At 36.7% G+C, this 20,154-nt stretch overlaps 1 protein-coding gene across 3 annotated transcripts in view; it reads right to left on the bottom strand.

The window, feature by feature from the left end:
• Positions 1-20,154, bottom strand: part of MGAT5 (alpha-1,6-mannosylglycoprotein 6-beta-N-acetylglucosaminyltransferase) — a 116,896-nt gene that overhangs the window by 30,919 nt on the left and 65,823 nt on the right. For all 3 annotated transcript variants that reach the window (XM_032114984.1, XM_032114982.1, XM_032114983.1), the window contains 6 exons: positions 15,514-15,585; positions 14,290-14,451; positions 13,214-13,383; positions 12,211-12,345; positions 6,330-6,463; positions 2,363-2,496 (listed from right to left, as the gene is read on the bottom strand). In XM_032114984.1, coding sequence (XP_031970875.1) covers positions 2,363-2,496; positions 6,330-6,463; positions 12,211-12,345; positions 13,214-13,383; positions 14,290-14,451; positions 15,514-15,585 — 807 coding nt within the window. The remainder of the gene's footprint in view (positions 1-2,362; positions 2,497-6,329; positions 6,464-12,210; positions 12,346-13,213; positions 13,384-14,289; positions 14,452-15,513; positions 15,586-20,154) is intronic.

The following is a 20,154-nucleotide window of genomic DNA, read 5'->3' as shown; positions in this document are numbered from 1 at the left end:
TTGATCACAAGAATTCGATTTTATCACTCCAGATAAGAAATCCCACACTGTAACTGATTCAAAGTCTATCTGCAGTGATTTGCACATAATATACCAGTGCATATGGGCATGACTGCAGTCACAATCTGCAAGTTACAGTTTTAATGTGCTCGATGTTACCAGCATACAGTACACATATTAATATGGCCAGATACCAAATCAAACATCTTGCAAAAACAAGACAGGCAATACTGATAGAAACACAGCAGTGACTTGAAAAGCACCACTTTAAAAAATAATACAAAGGTCTTGGCTGAGAGTTCCTAATGGTGGAAAGGGGACCTGCCTAACAATGAGACAGTATTTCCTTTTGGATTTGGTGCTGGTATGGCCCACGTGCCCTTTGCAAACATTCACATTTCAAGAGGAATGTGAATAATCTTGAGAGGGTTCAGAGAAAGCAGACATGTGAGAACACTTAAGGATTAGAAAGCACAAAGCTCTCAGGGGTTCAGCATATACAGGCTTTTCAGGAGATGACTATGGGTAACTTTGACCTCAACCTATATATTCCTAGAGGGCAACAGAACAGAAGCATTATCAGTCCAGTTGAGAAAGTCTATAACTGCCACTAAGATGGGAAACAACCATATGGAAATGTGTACCAGAAATAATGCAAATTCTTAAGGGAGAAGGGAATTATTGGAGGACTTCACCAAAGGAAACAGTGGGCTTTCCATTGTGTGCTATTTAAAAATCAAGACCGGATGTTATTTTCCAAAAAGCAGTGTTTTAGTCTTAATCCATAAATATCCTGTGTGCCATACAGAATCTGAGACTAATCACTGATCTTCCCTCTGGGCATATAAACTATCAATACATATTTCTGAATCCATGCAGACTGAATAAACCAAGGAAGATATCTGTGTCAGTGAAAAACATCCCGGTGACTAAGGAGCTGTCTTGTTCCTTAAATCCAGCTAGTGTTCAACAGGTCCTTCTGCTGATGTGCATTGCAAGTCAGTCAGGAAGTTTAGATGATTATTCCATGCTGCTGTTCTTGAGAGACTGAGATCAGTCATAAATAAAAGTACAAGTAGAGTCACAAGCAAAAGTAAAAGAGCCTAAGCTCAAAAAGACTCGAAGAAAGGATCCCAGCTCTGCTCCAGCACTCTGCAGATACAAAAGACTGTAGACAGGTCCTTCTATATCATGAGCCAAACAGAACAAATACTTTCATAGTATTTACTACATATTTTTCTCAGCACAGTAGCCAAGAAGCATCCAGCTCTACCTGTTCTGCTACCACTGCCAATATTCTACTGTTTCTATCAAGTTTTAGTTTTGTTTTGTCTCACAGATGGACCATTTACTTGTAGCTGTCATCTTTAGAGAACTCATTCTGTATAATCTCAGTCATCAGAATGAATGTTACTTCTGTGGTTTGAAAACTGTGCAAGACCAATATTCTCATGCCAATAAAGAGAAAAGGCATGAAAATGTGAGACCCAGGTGTTCTCACACTGTTATATTGTGTGGTCCTATGTATGGCACTGATAAGTTCCTTTTTCAGTTGACAAGAGGCTTAAAAATAAGGTCTTTTTAGGCAGGAGGGAAGGCACACAGAGGATATGGGCATGCAGAGCATTTGGGCAGACAGAGCTGGAGGTAACTTGGAAGAAATCCAGTTACTAGTAAATAATCTCTTTGAAAACTGCATGAGAGACTCATTCCCAGGTGTGCCAGCCTGGAAGAAGAAGCCACAGGAAAGGACAGTGGGTAAAAAAAAAGAGACCGCTATGACTTAATAACACAATCTACTTTAACTTGTTAAAAATATAACCAAGCCTTGGTGGTGTTATTCTGCTGCTCTCATCTGCAGATGAGAGAAAATACAATAATGGCAATATTAAAGAAACAAAACACTGATATTATTACAGGGAGATAAAATGAGGTTGCATACTTCTAGAGCCTTTAGTGAAACAGAATTTCCATCTCAAAATGCAGCACATTTTTGGTTGTAGATATAAGAACAGAAGTAATTGAAAGACAGGTTTGCTTATGATTGATGAAAGTTCACACCTTCAATTTTCCATTATGTTTACCAGCCTTCTTCATTTTCCAAAATTACTGAGACATTAAGACTATATTTTTTATTCTACCACAAAGGTGTACAGAAATAGCAAAGGATCCACATCAATCTAGACAGAAGTTTCCCTAACAGAAAGACTTCAAAATGTTCAATTTAATTATTCAAATACATTTGTTTCCCGAAAAAGGACTTAATGGGTTTAGACAGGTGGGACACTTTAAAATTTCTAATTATGCTTTATTAGACTTATCAATATAAATTTGCTCAGGCATATGAGTATTAAAAACTCACCTTCCAGAAATTATCTACTTTGCCATAAACGAGAGATTGATTCTGTCTTTTGATGTCATTAATGTGTTTAATGTCACTGGAATTCAGATGCTGCTCTACCACAAATCCAAGGAAACTGTTATCTGGAGTGTGAGCTGTAAAAAACAGAGCGGATTCAGCACCTTTAAAAATATCAGTTAATGCTACATTAGAGTGAATGTTGTCAGAAAAGAGTTATAAGTTGTTATGCAACTGATCGCCTCCTTCTTATTAATACTGAAAGACACATTTGTTTGCTTTATTTTCCAAAATAGTTTTTATTAATTTTAAGTCCTGCTTCATATGCCTACTGAAGTAAGCAGCTATTTTCTGGCTTGTTTCTGATAATAAAAACTCTGTAGTTGGACTGAGTCCAACGGTAATGAATTTTTTTGACTTGTGTGCTAAGCTTTATTATTAGCGATAAAAGAAACAGAAGAAATCTAGCCTGACAAATCTCAGAGATGCAATACCAACAGTTTGAAACCCCCCTGGATTTTTTGTTAGCAAAGCTGATGTTGCTCAATGGCATAAATAAATTCCAGCAAATTTCTTGGGTTCACCTCTTATACTGGAATTACCATCACCAGCCATCCAACTCACTGTGTATTATGTATCCATACTAATTACTGGCCTACCAAGTCACACTATGCAAATCAGAATACAAATTCCATTGCCTAATTCACCCACACATAATGGTCATAAAATATTTAAAGGTGGCAAGTGAAGTTGGCAAAACTGTTTTTAATCCAATCCGGGGGAAAAAAAAAAAAAAAAAAAAAAGTGTGTGCAAAGGATATGTAATTTACTCATAGTTTTCTATATTATTTTTAGCCCCTGTTGGTCTTTTTTCCAGCAGTGCTGGTTACTGTTCTCCCCCTATAAAGATATTTAGGCTCATTAAAAGGAAGGAGTTTTGTTGTTTTGGCTTGTTTGTTTTTGTAGATTGGGTGTTTAATTCCAGTGATGGACTACAACACTCAATGCTTCAGGTAAAAATCCATTCCTACTATATAAAAGCTACTCCAACATGTAGGATTATTATTTTCTAAAAGCTGCCATAGCCTCACAAGTGCATATAGAAAAAGGCTGCAATGAACAGCAGGATCTCCTCTCTAAGCCTCCTGTTAAATTCTGGCACACAAGCTGTCAATTATTAATCACATTTTGAAAAACTTAAGAACTCAAAACAAAACAAAAAAAACCCTAATCCAAAGATAATGTCCCAGGCATTTTCGATACATGCAATGCTAAATCTCTAGTAGAATTATTAAAAAAAACCCCTTCTATTGCAATTATGAAGTTTTGCTTTTTGGTTCCTGAGAATCAGCCAACTGGATAATGCAGGAGAACAGAGAAACCATACGCAGTGTACACATCCCTCTGCCATTACATTTAGTCTTTCAAATGACAATTACTCTTTTTCACAAAAAATGCCTCAGCAACAGCCAGGCACCCACTTAGACCCAAGGACTTTTTAGAATTTTACATAGCAAACAGCACATTGCAAATATGTCTGAAAAGCGGCATTTTTCCATCCTTTGATAGTTTTAGATGAGAGACTGCATTCAAAGGAGAGGCAAGGCAGTATACACTCAAAAGGAAAATAAACCTTTGTTAAAGTTAGAACTGGTGGAATTCAGTGCCTCAAACTATGCTGAGAGGAAGCCCTTAGATGGATTTTTAAGCAAGACCATGCACTTTTAGAAGTACCAGTGCTGTTATTTCGCACGAAAGTATTTGGATTAAAAGCACGGAAAACATAAAAAAGGGGGAAAGCTCTCACACTTCTGGAAAACTCAGAGAACAGTCAAGCACTTGATAATATGCCACAGGTTTGAATGTGGCTTGCTTGTTGCTCAGAAATAATTTTCTGCCCTTATAATCAGAGTTCTCAAAACATAATAGAGTCTGTGGATCTTGGGAAGCTGTCCAGGGTTCCAATCTGCCATAAAATCTTTACTGATGCATAATATGCACTTTTAATCACAAGCCCATAAAGATGGTGCTATCTCTGCAGAAGAGAACAAAACAACAAATATAAACTTTAAATATCACAAAACATGTTGACTCTTCTGCACCTAATCCCCCCAAAAAAAAAAAAAAAAGTAAAATCCTTGAATAAACCACAGCACTGGAATCACTCATGCTTCAGAATTAGTTTGCCTGCAATCTATTTACCACTTTTCCTGCAGAGGAAGACCCACAGTCATTTCCAGCAGCAAAAATTGGAAATGGTTATCTACTAAAATTCCAATACAGTCATACTCTTTGGAAAATTCATTATGAAGCGATTTTCTCTGCACAAGAGACTGTACCAGTGGCACAACAGAGATCTCTGGAGAGAAGATTTCCTTTCTTCTGCATTTCATGGAGTGGGACTGAGTAGTGCACACACAGAGCACACAGCTGTACCACCAGCATTCATCCAGCAATTTTCATTGAGTGCATCATCACCCTTGGTGCTCTCTTGAACAGGACCTCACATCTGAATTTCCCAACAGCTGGACTACTTCAACAAAGCACAATTGAGTTCCTTTTCCATTTAGGACATAAACCAATAAATATTAGCAAATGTGGATACAGAACAAGCTCTGCTTACTAATATCCAGACACAACCTCTGCAACCACTTCCAAGTCACATTTCACCACATGTTTTGTTACTTGCTTCCCAACAACTGTGAATACAGCCTTTTATCTCTTGAACAACCTTCACTTATATTTCACTGGAAAAACTTGCACAGCAAATGTTGACAGACAAAATATGCCTCTCTCAAGAATTTTACAGGGCAACTAAAATCAAAAGCATGTCAACCTGACAGCAGCATGTATAATTCTGCTGTGAAAAGCAGGGAAGTTTGAAAGACTGACGATGAAAGCTGATGAGAGAGAACAGAGCCCTTAATGGTCTTAATGTCAGACAGGGAGCAGCACCAAACTGTGGAGGTGGGCTGGTCACCATGAAGTGTTTCCTTACACTTGGGCTGAGCAGCCTCTGCACACAGCAGAAGGCACTGCCCTGAGCCTCCCTTACCCTCCAGCCAGCAGCAGTGACTCTGCACCTTTCAGAGATAACACACTTGCTACAACAGGCAAGAGAGAGATCCCTTGATTCTGGAATCTACTGCCATAAAGTCAAAGACTAGGTGTAGACCAGGTCACACTAATAATTTAATCTGACCCAATTTATAGAGAATTTTTACCTTTTTTTGTGCCTGTTCTGTTTCTTTTTTAGGTTTGGCTGGGGTCACTTCAGAAGATATTTATCGATGCTTGAAAGATCTACAGCAGTGCTGAAATCTACTACTTATTTTTCAATATCTTTGTACACTGCTGGCAAATAAATGTTACTCAATTCACCTGAGGATAAATACTCACAATATGAAAACAAGCTAGGTAAAAATTTTTACAAAGCCATAAAAAAGTAGAGACAAAAAATTTTTGCTGAATGGTCATTTATCAATCTTAAAGAAACAGTGAAGGGATGGTGCTGCTGAGTTGCTGAGGAACAAAAGCAAAAATACAACACTATAGCTAACATAGTTCCAAACTTCACTTCAACATGATGAAATGCAGGAATGCAGTTTATAAAAATGTAACCTAGGAAGTTCCTCAGAAATCTATTGCTTCATAGTAAGATTAGAGAAAGCAAAACTAACAAAAGCAAATTCCCTGACATTTGAGGAAAAAGCCAAGCACCACTTTCCACAGGTACCCAGAGCATAAAGTTCCCTACCACTATTTATATTAGCTCAATATTCTTATTTTCTCATTGCTGGGTGGAAGAACAATAGAGCTTTTGCAGTCTACAGACACTGATACAATTCTTCCCATTTAGCAGCTGTATTTTATTAAACTGTGAATTTGTCCTTCATAATAAAAAAAATCTTCTCAATGACAGCATTTCTTTTTAAAGCCCTAAATTATTTACAAGCACAGAGGTACTTACGGAACATTGTATAAAACTGCTGTGGATTAAGGTTCCACTTTCCCCATGGTGTCTTGTGGCCTTTAGACTGGGCATAATGGGCATGGTTAAACTCTGGCTCAGTTCCAAAGGAATCCAGAACTCTTAGCATACACCTAAAAGAGAAAAACAAATTTACTGTAGGTACACCTACATATGTATATACAAGAATGTGTGTATATATACACAGTTATGATAATTAAGATGTGTTTTGTCTTTGTGCACAGCTGTGGAGGATGTATAAAGTGAAGGTACATTTTAATTTCAAACATTTCTGCTTATATTACATTCACAAAGATGGTATGAACAGCAAATTTAAGGATATATCAGATATTCAAATAACAACCCTGGAGCTTGTTTTGGGTTTCTTTGTCCTTACAGAATGAAGTTATGCTTTAAAATCCAAGTAGAACTTATGGGAATGCCACAGTGGTCACCTGCATTTCCTAGGGCTCTGAAGTAGAATTTAAGCAGAAGATGAGAGGATTTTCCATCTGTTTTCTAAAGTTCTCAACCATTATTACAAAACCAAATGCAGCAGCCAGGGGCAACATGCCAATAAGATCAGAGCAGAACAGGACATTGTCTTTAGACAATTGTATTTGTTCTCCCAGTTCCGACTTTTAGACCTACTGGAAAAGCACTGAATGAAGATGGTTTAATTTGCTGAGTTCTTGCAGTCAGATCATTTATTTGTTTATGAAACATTCTATCACAGACTTTTGAAGAAACAATATGAAAGTCAATTACCTGCATCAACCTGCACACAACAGAGAGAAACCCTGGCACTGGATTAGAAAGGGCCTGGGATTAGAGAATCACACTCATCCTTTATTTAAAATCCTATTAATGTCTTGAAAAAGAAATCACTTTATTTATGAGCGTCTCCTTTCAGAAAAAGGGCCCACAGTAGGTGACAGGCAGAAAAAGGGTCAGTATGAAGACAGTACATGTTACAGGACAGAGATTCTAGAAGTCATGTTTCCAAAATGCAGCCTGCCAAATCTTTGATATGACTTGGACGTACAGATCACTGCCACTGCAGTACATTATAGCGCTCCAGAGCTGCTGGCCCTACCATTCTTCACCCCTCCACAAACAAAATTGCAGAAAAGACTTATACAGGAATTAAACATCATGTGCAATTATGTTATAAACACATGAACTCTTATCACTGCATATTGTATCACTGGGTTCATATGTGCTAAGGATGGGACACGACCTCATGGGTACCAGAGAAGGGAGTAGCTGCAAAAGTTACTATTAAAAACGGCTTTTTTCAAATGTTTTCAACATTTCCCATGCTCCAAGCCTGCATATACATTCTGTTCAGAAAAACACCAGGATTTTGGCTTTTATATGTGAAAGAATTAAGTTCTTTCACCTTTTGAGGGCTAATATCCAACCATTTCTCAGCTTTAAAAATAAAATATTTTAGTCCCCAAAATAAATGTACACATTACTTATATATTGGTCCTTTCCCAAAAGTATTCAATAATTTGGGAAATAGAAAAAAACCCCAGCAACTTTTATATGAAATACTACCTTTGTATTTTAAAGTACAAATTGAGCAAAATGACGTGGTTTTTTAAACCTTCACAGAGATCTTTCAAACAAAAAGAAAGTCAAAATATACAACACATTATGATTCACCAAACAACAAAGCTGACAGATCAGTTTCTGTGCAGTGTTTTATGTCAACTGTTCTCAATGAAAATATTTTACAACAGTGGCAATTATCTCTGCATCACACAAAATACTCCAGAAGGACCAAAACAAGTTCTGCGCTGATGAATCATTCAGCAATAAAAGCCCTCTTATTTCTTGGCAACACTTAAAACAAAATTCCTCTCAAGTATACAGCTTTTGGCCAGGTACTTGAGCACAGGAGAATGAAAAATAGGAGAAAGCTACTGAAAAACTGCAACATTACTGGAGTTTGTCAAGAGATATATGTAAGGAGCACTCCATTGCTTTGTTGCCTCTCTTTTTCCTGTATTCAGATGTAAGATAAGTAGCACTAATGGTTCATAGGGATATGTGGAACTATGTTCAATACACACAGGGTCTCTGAATCAGGACAGGCAATGTGATGCAACAGAAATCTAAACCAGAAAGCAGGAAAACAACAAAAAAAATTTATATAATTTGGCACAAACTAAGTCAGAAAAAAGATGACAGCAAAAAGTGCAAGTGTGTGCAGGAATGGTATGAAAGATCAAAGCTTCAAGTGGTGAAACTAATCCCTGAAATGCAGCAGAAAAGAGTTGGTAAAGATTTCAAATTTAGAAATGAATGCAATTAATACCAGTTATGCTGAACTGATATTTTAATATATATAGGAATGCCTTGATTGTCTACCCTAGTACCATATTCTCCATTTCACTTAATAATTTAAATGCCTTCAATTTTTTTTTATTTCTGCATACAATGCATTAGCATTTCTAAAGTGAAATAATTAATTTTGAAAAGGACAAAACACTTTTTTTTTTATAAATCAGGGATATATTTTAAATTAAAATGCTAATTTGGTATATCTTTCACTTCAGTTTTCCCACCCTTCCTTCCTAAAATGTCACCTAGCTTTAGCAGTGAAGCTGCAGAGAATTGCAGCATGTCCTGAAATTGGTGTCAGACTAAGTGTATTATCTGCCTAATTAAAAAGAGGACTGGTAGGTAGCAAATTGCTTTAGTAATATCCATATTAGTCTTTTTTGTCTAACACATTAGCAGTGACAATTTTAGGGCTTAAAAAAAAAACCAGACGAAAAGTAACCCAGGATTATTTAAAGGGAGCTTTTCCCCCCATAAATATCGGGCAGAAGCACAATCTTAACAGAGCTGACCTGGTAGAAGTATTTATACACATTTTTTTTGTATCCTTCTCCCACTTCATCAGGCCACTTAGGACTTGCATTTAAAATCTTAGGACAGAAAATAACCCTCCAAAAACAGACGAATCCGAGAGAACACGTACGAAGCAAGAATGTTGCTCATTTTTCAGGATAGCTGCTGCGTTAATTTATTTCAAGAAAAAAAAGCCAGTTGGATTTTTGGCATATGGGAATGAGTCATTGCTACAGACTGTGGAAAAATGAAAAAAATACCAGATTCTTATGTGCTGCATGGAGGATGAGGGTACTAAGAAAGGCTGCACTTCTTGAACTATATTAAGCTATTAATTTGTATGTTGATTCATTGCACACAAACTGCATTCAAACATCCAGACCTCAGAACTGGAAAAATCCAGCACGTCCAGGCATTGTTCTGCTTGGAAATCAGGTGCACTCCAAAAAGAGGTGTGTTTTGCTGTGTTCCTGCTATTTACAGCACCAATTATCCCAGAGATAAAGCAGGTACTACCAAAAGTCACTGGTGCTCTGAGCTGTACAGAACAGTCTTTCAAAAATACTCACTCCCAAAGCAGCAGGGTCATTCTTTCGAGCTCGCAGTTCCAGAAACCTGATTTGCAACTACCAAAAATTTCCTCAGGGCTCAAGTTCACCCAGAAAGATTATATAAAGCACTCTTACCAAGTGACTGTTCTGAAGGCAGAGGCTTATTCTGCCACTCTATTCTGAAGTGAATAAAAATGTTTTAATTCATTTGTATCTGAGTCTGGTCTGTATGAACCAGACTGAGCTGACCTGCACATGTCTACTGAAAAACCCTTCTTTTGAGACAAACAATTATTCCTACTGACATTAAATACAACTGAGAGAAAAAGCAAAGTTGGTAAGGAACAAGGGCTAAAAAGCATCTTTATTTGTGATAATATTTATTTTATCGGAATTAAACAGAAATGGATGCCTATGCTGTTATAACACACTTAGTGGTTTTAACTTCAAAACATTTAAATGACAAAATTTATGAGGTAACTCATGATGCTGAGAGAAAAAACAATGATTGGAAGAGGATCCTGAAATAGGAGCAGCATGCATGCAGCTACAAATTAATTCTCCTGCTCTAATAAATTCTGTAGTCTCTGCTAGTCTGGACCCTGTTTTGTACACTGAACTTGAGAGAAATTATCACGTAATTAGAGAGATTGACAACAAATGCAACAAGTTTCATGAAATGTATACAAAAGATGAAATGTAAGTAATGGTTTAAACCCCTAAATTTATATATTTTAAAAAAGCAAATTGAAGGAAAAGCAGTATAGAAGACATCCTAGGAGCTGGCAAAGCAGAAGAAGGAAGTAATTTATTCTGCAAAACCTTATTAGAATAAGCAGTAATGGGCAGTTTGCAAGAAACCAGGCCAAGAAAAACACTTTAAGAAAAGCTTAACTATACAAAACAACACATTGGGGGCATCTTTTTCAGTCTGCAGTAAAAGAGGAGGCAAAAATCTCTCATGAAGGACAAATGCACCATTATCTGTTTTTCAGTCAGGCTATGGACTAGATGAGACTCCCTTCCAGTCCATGAAATTTAATGTTGTAGAAGACAGGCATTAAGATAATTTTTTCTCCCTCAAAAGCCTCAAAAAATTCTATACTACCTAAGGCACTTGGAGTTAAATGTAATTCTGCTCTCCTAAACCAGAAAATGCTAGCCATTACCACAAAATAGTAATCAATGAGAAGCAGATTGATAATTCAAGATTAATGATTCTATGAAGAAAGAATAACGGAATAGCTATCTATAATCTCAATATATATTTCCATACCTTTGTTACAGGATATACCAGACAGGAAATTGCAAGCAAACGGGAAGAAACATTTAAAATTTATAAGAAGGGTTTCATATCCTGACCACAATGCTGGATGTGATCTCCTAGTGACAATTACATCTGGCAGACAGACAAGCAACTGTTGCTCAGTGGAAAATGGGATTATCTTTATTAGCAGGCTCCTAAAAACTAGAATATCCATTTACTCCCCTGCTTCAAAAAAGAGATTAAGAGTAATCTAATCTGATATGTTGATCACAGTACTGTCATTTAAAATTCCACTGGAAAGATCCAATGCTCTAGAAAATCCTGAGCCTGAAAGAAGACAGTTTCTCTCCATGAACACCTTCCAATACCTTCCTTCAAGTAGGATTTACTGGACTTTCTGGATCATGAGACACAGCTAATTCAATCAAAGTATAAAAAAATCAAAGCAAGTAATTTAGATTTGGGTTTATTTCATGCTGATATGTATTTGTACAACACATGGGAGGCTTAATGATTTAAGGCTATTGACAAAAAGAAAAGAGGTTTTAAAACTGCATACACTAAGAAAGGTGCACAAAGTCGTTTCTTGTGACCCTCATCTTCTAATGGAAAGAAGTTTACAGATTACAGAAGCAACAATAACTGCAGTTTATTCTTCAGACCTGTTCCTGAAGACAACTCTCTTCCCAGTATCTTAAGGAATGGAATAGAAAATTGCACTGCAGTTGTTGGGCAATACAATTAGAATAGATAAATCTCCACAATCACTGATCCAATGTGGTTACAATCACCAACAAAAAACCCATGCCTCTGGTATTCCAACTAAACAATAAAATGCAATAATCTCTCAGCTCATCTACTCATTTACAGAAAAAAAATGGGGAGGAGAAGTGTGGGTAAAGAAAGGAGGGAAAGAGGGGCAAAGATACTGATTTATCAAGAGGATAATTAAGATTTTTAAGATTAAAAATGCTTGAACCCAAGAATCTCAAGCTTGCTGGGGGGGATAATGATGGCATGCAAATAACAAGTAATAGCCCCTTTAATCTTAAGAGTGAAAGACAACAGAAAAGTGCATTTTCACTTTTAAATAATTTCAAGTTCATCTGAATGGATTTGTTTCAGTACTTTGACAAGTGTTATTCAACAAAAGCTCTTTAAAAAAGCAGTTTAGAGGGCGAGTGAGTGTTATACTTACTGGTAATGAACCCATGATGGACCAAGAGTTTTCTTAAACTGAGTCAGTCCCACAATATCAATGTAAATGAGTTCTACGATTTTATCTCCCTGGGTAGGGCAGCCAGATCTGTTACCTACAACCTTCTTCATAATCCTAAACAAAAAGAGAAGCAATATGAAAAAGCATTACTTTACAAATACCTTGAATTGATGCTGTAATAATATTTACTCCAATAAATCCAGCTTCAAAAAAGTTTTACTCTTTTACTCTGTTTTGAAATCATGAGCCATGTAAGAACTCTCAAATGCTCAACATTTATTAAATATAAAGCACTAATTTTCACTAAAAACCCCATCTGGTTTAAGCAAGAGAATAATATGTTTGAAATGCTTAAAAATAGTGTGCTTTGAAATTATCCAAAATAATTTCCCACTTCTATTGACAGCTTTATAGTATAAGAGCTCTCTATAAAACAATGTTGTCATGTTTGTAATTAAGAAAAGAAAGCTGCAGAAAAAGTACAAGCTTCAAACAGATGTTTTATGTCTGGTGCTGAACTAGTTGGCAAAGCAGGACAACGAAGAGCGAGGAGCAATTTGACCTAACACAAACAATTAACTACATCAAAAGTAACATGTTTAAAGAACTTAAATCTTTATCTTAAAATGAGATTCTGAGTGAAGAACAGCAGAAACTGAAGCAGAGGACACAGAATTAGGCTAGTCTGTAACATTTCCCATTGCAGCTGGATAAAGCACCTGGAATGTTAAAGACTAAGCTGCTTAGTTTGAATTTTACTACATTCATTTATGAAGTCCCAGGAGCCTGAAGCTACAATGAAAACACATTATCCTTTCCATGGCACACATACTCAGCTCATGAAAATAATCTTATCGTCTGTTTAGTGAATTATCACTTTCATTTTATGCTTCAAGAAATTATATACTGTTAATAGAAGCTTCAAGAGTTTACAATTCTTTTCTTTTAATTCCAGTTTCAAAAGCGAAAGTAATCTCCTTACTCCTTGAGCTCTGCCAGTGAAGCTGAAATCCTGATGTCATGGCCCAGTAAGTAGAGAGATGTAATTAAATCACTCCACTGGACTAATTCACCAAGTGGGCCACCGCTAAACGCATTTTCTGCAATCTTGAATCCAGATTCTTTTGTCAAAAGCCCCAGATGAACAAGGATCTGGAAAAGAAAGTCATACGTTTGAGTTATCACCATTAAACATGCAACTGTTGTACCTTACAGCAGTTTTTCTTCCCATTAAATTTCAACTATAGGCAAAAAAAAAAAAAAAAAAAAAAAAAAAAAAAAAAAAATCAATGAAAACAATCCAGTACTTCCACCCAAATAATTTAATTTTGTAATGAATGCAAGGACTGAGAATCTCCAGCAAGGAGCTGAGCCAGCCAGGCTTAAGAGAGGGTAGAAATATGAACATATTTCTATTCTGCTGCCACTCAGGACTGGCTCCAGGAATAACAAGGCAGGAAAGGAAACCTGTTGTCGTGTTTGCAACTTGTGGCTTTATCTTAGCTAATTGAGGTAGTTAAAATAAAATAAAAATTAAATCAAATGAGCTACACCATTTCACTTCAAGCATCTCATGGCCTTAAAACTGAACCCATTACAGGAGGTCTAAACTGATACAGTCCAAAGTTGTGGTTAACTTTAAGTCTACTCAAACCCAAACCCAAGATAAATCGTTTAGAGTCTCAATTTTGGACAACAAAGATGTACAACTGTTGTTTCCCATGACTACATAAAACACTTCAGTGTCATCAGCTTGCAGTAAATTCACAGTTTCTCCCTTTAGAAACATCTACACAGTCTCCATTTTATCCAAAACTACAGAGGTCAGGAAACTCAATCCAAGACTGACTCATACAAAACATGTAAAATTCCCTGTAAAGCAAACACCCATTGCAACATAATTTCAAACAGCAAAATACTTCTTGAAAAGAGGCACAAGTATAAACACGAGCCTTTTAGACATATTTTCTATTTCCACTCTGAAGCTACATCTCGAACAAGAAGCTTGAAAGAGCCCATATAACAGCAAGTGACAGGAATAAAAATGTTCTCATCTACCTTTTTTCGTTTTCTTTTCTCCAAATTTTGTTTTTCTGCAAGGGATTTAATTGCTTCAATCCAGGTATCAGCCATTCGTCTGATGCGCAACATCATCCACCTGAATTCCTCATGCCTCGACATCATTTTGTAGAGATTATCAAAGTTGATACGAATTTCAGCCTTCAAGCAAAGCATTAAGACACACCCCAAACATTAGTTATTCTTCAGCATTCTTTCCAGAAGCGAAAAAACTGCTCAAATGTGAGCTCTGGGCTTTATATCCCTCTTTTAAAAAAAAGAAATAGGAAAAAAGATGCACTCCTAGCACAAGTTAAGATTTTAGTTCAAATATTAAAGATATACTTAAACAGACACTTCTAAGCTATGTAAATGACTGTTATTTTTATTAGTAGTACTTGATAGCCCAGAATACGTTCACAATGTTTCACAATGCATTTATTTCTGCAAAATAAGATCTGGTTTTGTTCATGTGCTTCAAAGTGAGGTAAAGGTATATCTAAATCACAGTACAGAACAGTAGGCTCAAGATTTATGTATATCATGAATCTTCCAAATACAAGGAGTCTCCCATTATACCAGAAATGAAGAAACATTACTAGGGTGTAAATTTTAAAGGAAATACTCATTTTAAACCTAGACTGTTCTAAGATCAATTGGTTTTACAAAATGAGACAGTCTATATCTATATTATGTAAGTGGTGCTCATATGCAACCCAGCAATTATCTTAAATTATCTTAAAATCCTAATTGCTACATAATTAGGCTGTAACAATTTAGAAACAACTCTGTGTGCTGTATAGTTTTTAAAGGGAAAAAATTAGTAGTAATCAAAACGTTACTACAAACCTGAAATGGATATAAACCTTTTCCATTAAGGCAGTTTTGTAAACAAGGCCCAGATTTTTGGGACAATAAAAATGGATATTTTCACATATACTTAACACTGGTGAGCAGTCTGTGGATTTATAATTTTTCTCAGTATCTGTGTACAGTGTTTCATAAATTTAAACACAAAAATGTTTTTAATGAAAACCTACCACCAAGACTGGATACATGAGCTACACACGTCAAGGAGAATACCTTTCAGCCTCGAGAAGTAAAAATTGTAAATTCTAGTCTTTTTAGCATTTATGTGGCACAGGATTCCAGGGTATTTTGCATGAATCACAATTACTGAATTATTTCTCATGTTTTCCCTATTAAGGACACGGGTGTTCTTACCACTGTTTTTTGATCAGCTTCTTCATTAGGATTTTTTGCTCTCCAAGGTAAACGAGGACACCAATTTTCAACCTGTAAAACAATCACATCAAAATAAATAATTCTACTCTACTCTCAGCTACTTGACCAAAGGCTCCACTCACCACCTTTATATGACACTTTTATGTTAACCTGATGGTTCAAATAAGGCATCAGCTGATAAGGTGATCACTTCAAGGTAAAACTGCTTTTTTGCAGGAAAAGCTTAAGATGACTTTTTGCAATTCCATGCTCTTTTAACCCAGCAAATTTGCAACCAAAAGTCACAGTTAGATATTCATTCATGATAATGAAAATGGAAGATCAAGACAGAGGTCAGGTGTTAAATGCTCAAAATACAGTTTCTCTGAGCAGTTCTTAAATGTTTTCAAGAAGTTTTTTAAGCTTCTAGGCCTTACAAAAATATGTATTTTGGAACATTTCCATCTCCCTAGAATATCTTTTTATAAAGACAAAGCCTGCTAAATCAAAGGATCAAAGTGCTACCTTGTAGCAATTTAGACCCAAAAAATAAGAATCATCATAGAACCAAAGCCACATGTTTGAAGGCTATAAATAAGGTAATTATAATGTCAGTAACAATATTCACAAGCATCAACAGCTGTGATTCTTAGAGAAAAATGATCAATGCACATGCAATACTTCTACTATTGTCTACTAGAAAATAAAAAAGTACAACAGGAAGTAGTCAGTGAAGAAATAATAAATAGATGCAAGTCACTGAGAACTCCTCAGCTTCCCCAGGGATCTTGCCCATCGTGCAGAATCCTTATTATTCATGTGCCTTAAGAAATTTGACCATTTGCCTTGGGAAAAGAGGAATCTCAGTTTTGGAGGCAAACCCATGAAAACTGAAACATGACTGTACTGTGAAACAGGGGAAATGTAAAACTTTATCAGCTGGCTAAGATACCCCATCATTACTGATTAAGTTCACAACTCCCAGAGAATTGGAAGTCAGAGTTGCCCTTATGGTTCTTCCAATCAGAGACCTGTCAAAACACAATTTTAGCTTAATCATACTGCAGCAGTAAGCTTGGAGCATTACAGATTAAAGGCTTAAGATTACACCATATGATTTCCTAGAGGGCCAATCACATGAAAATAAATGAATAGCCATCCTAACCTCATTAAAGAGAAGAAATGGATCAATCTTGGGTTCCTCAGACAAATTATAAAAAAGCATTTTGAATGCTATGACTTAACCTACTCAAGGTATTTAATACAATGTTTGAAAGCAGTGACTTATCCACCTTCTTTGAAAACATCTGATTCTTCAGTGGTCTCCAGCTGTGGAACCACACCAGAAATTGTAGCAATTATCAATCCTAACTTTTACAACTATAAAATTGTGGCACAAAAGAGTTGCAAGCTCCACGTTACAAATCATGCACAGTCACAAACTCTGTTTTTTTTGTTTAATAGTACAAATTTTGCATTATACCTAGCATTAGAACTGATCTAAATTGAGATATGACATTTCAAGGACTACTGTTCGTGCCCCTTTTCTGACTTCATGTACTTTGTATTGCACCACAAGGCATCCTAAAGGAATTGCAGAGTTTTCAGGGCTGCCGAGGACAATTAGCTGCATGCCACACTGACTGAAAAGCAAATACAGTTCTTTTGTGCTTTTAGAACTATTTCCTCTAGTCTAAGTTAAATTACAGTAGTTCTCATCACAAATAAACACTTAAGGAGTAGATTCAAAATAATATCAGTGTCTGCAGTTGATCTGGCTCTCATTTTTCCTTATTGATCTTTAGCACTGATGGCAGCAAGGATTAGGATATCACTAAAGTGGGTTTAGATGAAAACTCCATCGGAAATACATAAATACTTTGGCTTTGTATTTGTTTCAGTACAGAATATCTACATACAACAAGCCCCAGTTTTGAGCAAGGGCAGTGATGTTCATTTGGATCCTGCTCTTTAACTTATTCATTTGATAATTTAAGACCAAACACTAAAGTTTCCTCTGAAGAAGGAACCAGGACTCCTCTTCCCCATTTCCAGCACTACCTCCCTCTCACTGGGTTACCATCAGTTCTTTCTCCAGCTTATTCTCTCCACAGCAACCTACTGTTGTACTGTCATGTAAATGATTTAATAGGAAGGACGTGATACCAGACAGATTAGCACTTAAAGACGACTGTTGGGAAGCAGCAACTGCATATTTGAAGACAGACCATTTTTTGGATGAGTGACATAAATGCTAAGCTATTATTCAGAACACACTATATTTATCTTTGTACTGTCATATTTTTGAATAAGACCAGCTGTGCCTCCTGTTCCTGGTACTGAATTCAATGCCCGTCAAATGCAGTAGGTAGTATTTGATCTTGCTCAGGAAACTGTGTCCACCTGAGAAGTCAAGTGTTCCCTGCTTGGTTTGGAATCACATTAGTCACAGCACTGCCTGGAGTATAAATAGCCAGCTCCTTAAGGTTAAGCTGCACAGCAGTTTAGAAGTTCAAAATTTAAGTGCTACATGATTCCAGATACTTGAGAAAAGCTGGTGTTCTGAACTGCTCTGAGGTGTAAATGGCCGGGTTTAGGATGAAAAAAAAAACCCAAACAAACCTAATAAATTTGAAGAGTACTTGCTTCATAGAAGCTTTGCAGGTATGTGTTCCAGTGACTCTTGCTCAGACACACTGAAACCGAATGCAAGGCAAGATTGCAGCACTCGACTGTATTACAGAGCAAGTACTTCAAGCAGAGTTTTAAGAACCTGGCAACATCTGTAGCACTGGAGTAGTCTGAGCATCTTCCAAATTGAATCAAGGCATACTCTGCCAGCAGCTCTCCACATCCACAATTTCAGAAAGACCTTTATGTTTTCAAAGAGTCACAGCGGGAGTTGAATAAAGCTGGAGCTGAAGCGTACTCTCTGAGCACTTGGGATAATCTTCATTTTGGACTCTGCCAAAGTGCAGGTGCAGCCCATCCACAGGGAAGCTAAGATAACTTTCTTTGCACACCAGGTGAACATACTACTGCTCAGTGTACTTCTATCCATGGTACAGTGCTGCTGGTAAGTGCATTAAGTCAGTCCCAGAAGGAAGAATACACAAACAAAAATATCCAGTGCAGTATCTGTGGAAAAAGGTGCATCTTTAAATTTATTAGGCAGTATGAAGGCAGGCAGAGAACTTGTAATGCTACAAATGCCTTTGAGAATTTGATGCAAAAGAACTGCTCCCATTGGGAAGGTAACTTTTTCAACTTAGCATTTCCTCAGTGACAGAATCACTTTGAAGGGGTTACAGAATCTGTGGTGTGCAAGATGACTGCCTCTTTGGTTAGTGAAATGGAGTAGGGTACAGGTAGGTTTGGATGTGGTTGTTTCCAAAAGCAGTCTCAAATGTTGGGTGTCAGACACCCACAGCCCTGGTCACACAGCAACACAACATCTCACACATAACATCAATCAACAAATGGCCTCTTGTCTGGCTTCAATAATGTGCACTGCATTTGCTTCATCTCATACACTGGCATTTATGTCTTTTCCAATAAGTCATTAAAATACTAATCCCAGTTTAAGGTGACAAAAGAATTAAAAATAACTGAGCCCAAATCATCCAAATTCAGACCAATACACCAATAGATAATTGAGGGACAAAGTGCTGACTATCCTTAGCATTTCAGTTTCTTAGGGACATGTGTAAGATGACTAAATAAGTCTGAACTTTTGCTGATTTACATTTCTGACAACAACGCTGGTTTTGTCAAATTTCTAAGTATTTGCATAGAATGGAAACAAGCTGGTTTGATTAACATTACACTGAAGAAATGCAAATCATTAACTCAATGTCCAGGATTAGCAGCAGAAGTTGTGGAAAGAGGACTTCCCCATAGATATGAGGAAACTGCAGTAAACTAGAAAAACCACAAGGATTTAAGGAACTTCTGTAATTATGATTCCCAGGAATTTTCACGAAAATGTGCCTCAGACTACAGCTTGCATGCTGGAAACAAACCCATGTTCAAAATCATCTTTGGTTTGTGTTTTTCTGCTTTAGCCCTCAAAGCAGGAGTGTGAAGAAAAATACTCCCATAACCAACTATGCCTTGTATTTCCATCAAGTCTGAAGGACTGAAAACAAGAATTCTCTCCAGCAGTGTATTAGCACACGTGCAAAAGCTACAGGAGTCTCAAAGACTGGAATTTGAAACAGTTTTAAATCTTTGGAAGTGTTGGATTTCAAGGTGGGTGCCAAAAATTATGCATGCACCTGAAAAGAGAGCTGGAGATCCAAAGCATGGGATTTTGGGGAGACCTGCCCAGCTCCAGCAGGTAAGCACCAATGTAATGGGAGGTGATAACTTGCACCACAGCTACCAGTTGACCACCAGGCACAGCACCAGTCCCACTCCTGCGTGGAAAGTAGTCCTCTCAGAGAAACACATATGTAGATAAAGAAAAAGAAAGAGCTATAAAAGCCCCCTCCACTTTTTTTTTTTTCTTAAAAGCTTGAAAACAGTGTGAAAAACTCATTTTCTAGAAGGTATTTTTAAAAGCTTCATTCCTCAGCTGCAAACTGACATTTTGCAGTGAAATATATTTTTGTACTGCCTAGAAATTAATTTTTCACATTT

Source organism: Corvus moneduloides, chromosome 7 (genome assembly GCF_009650955.1).
Source record: "Corvus moneduloides isolate bCorMon1 chromosome 7, bCorMon1.pri, whole genome shotgun sequence".
Lineage (NCBI taxonomy): Eukaryota > Metazoa > Chordata > Aves > Passeriformes > Corvidae > Corvus > Corvus moneduloides.
The sequence above is the reverse complement of the archived record's forward strand: the minus strand, read 5'-3'. Positions and strand labels throughout refer to the sequence as shown.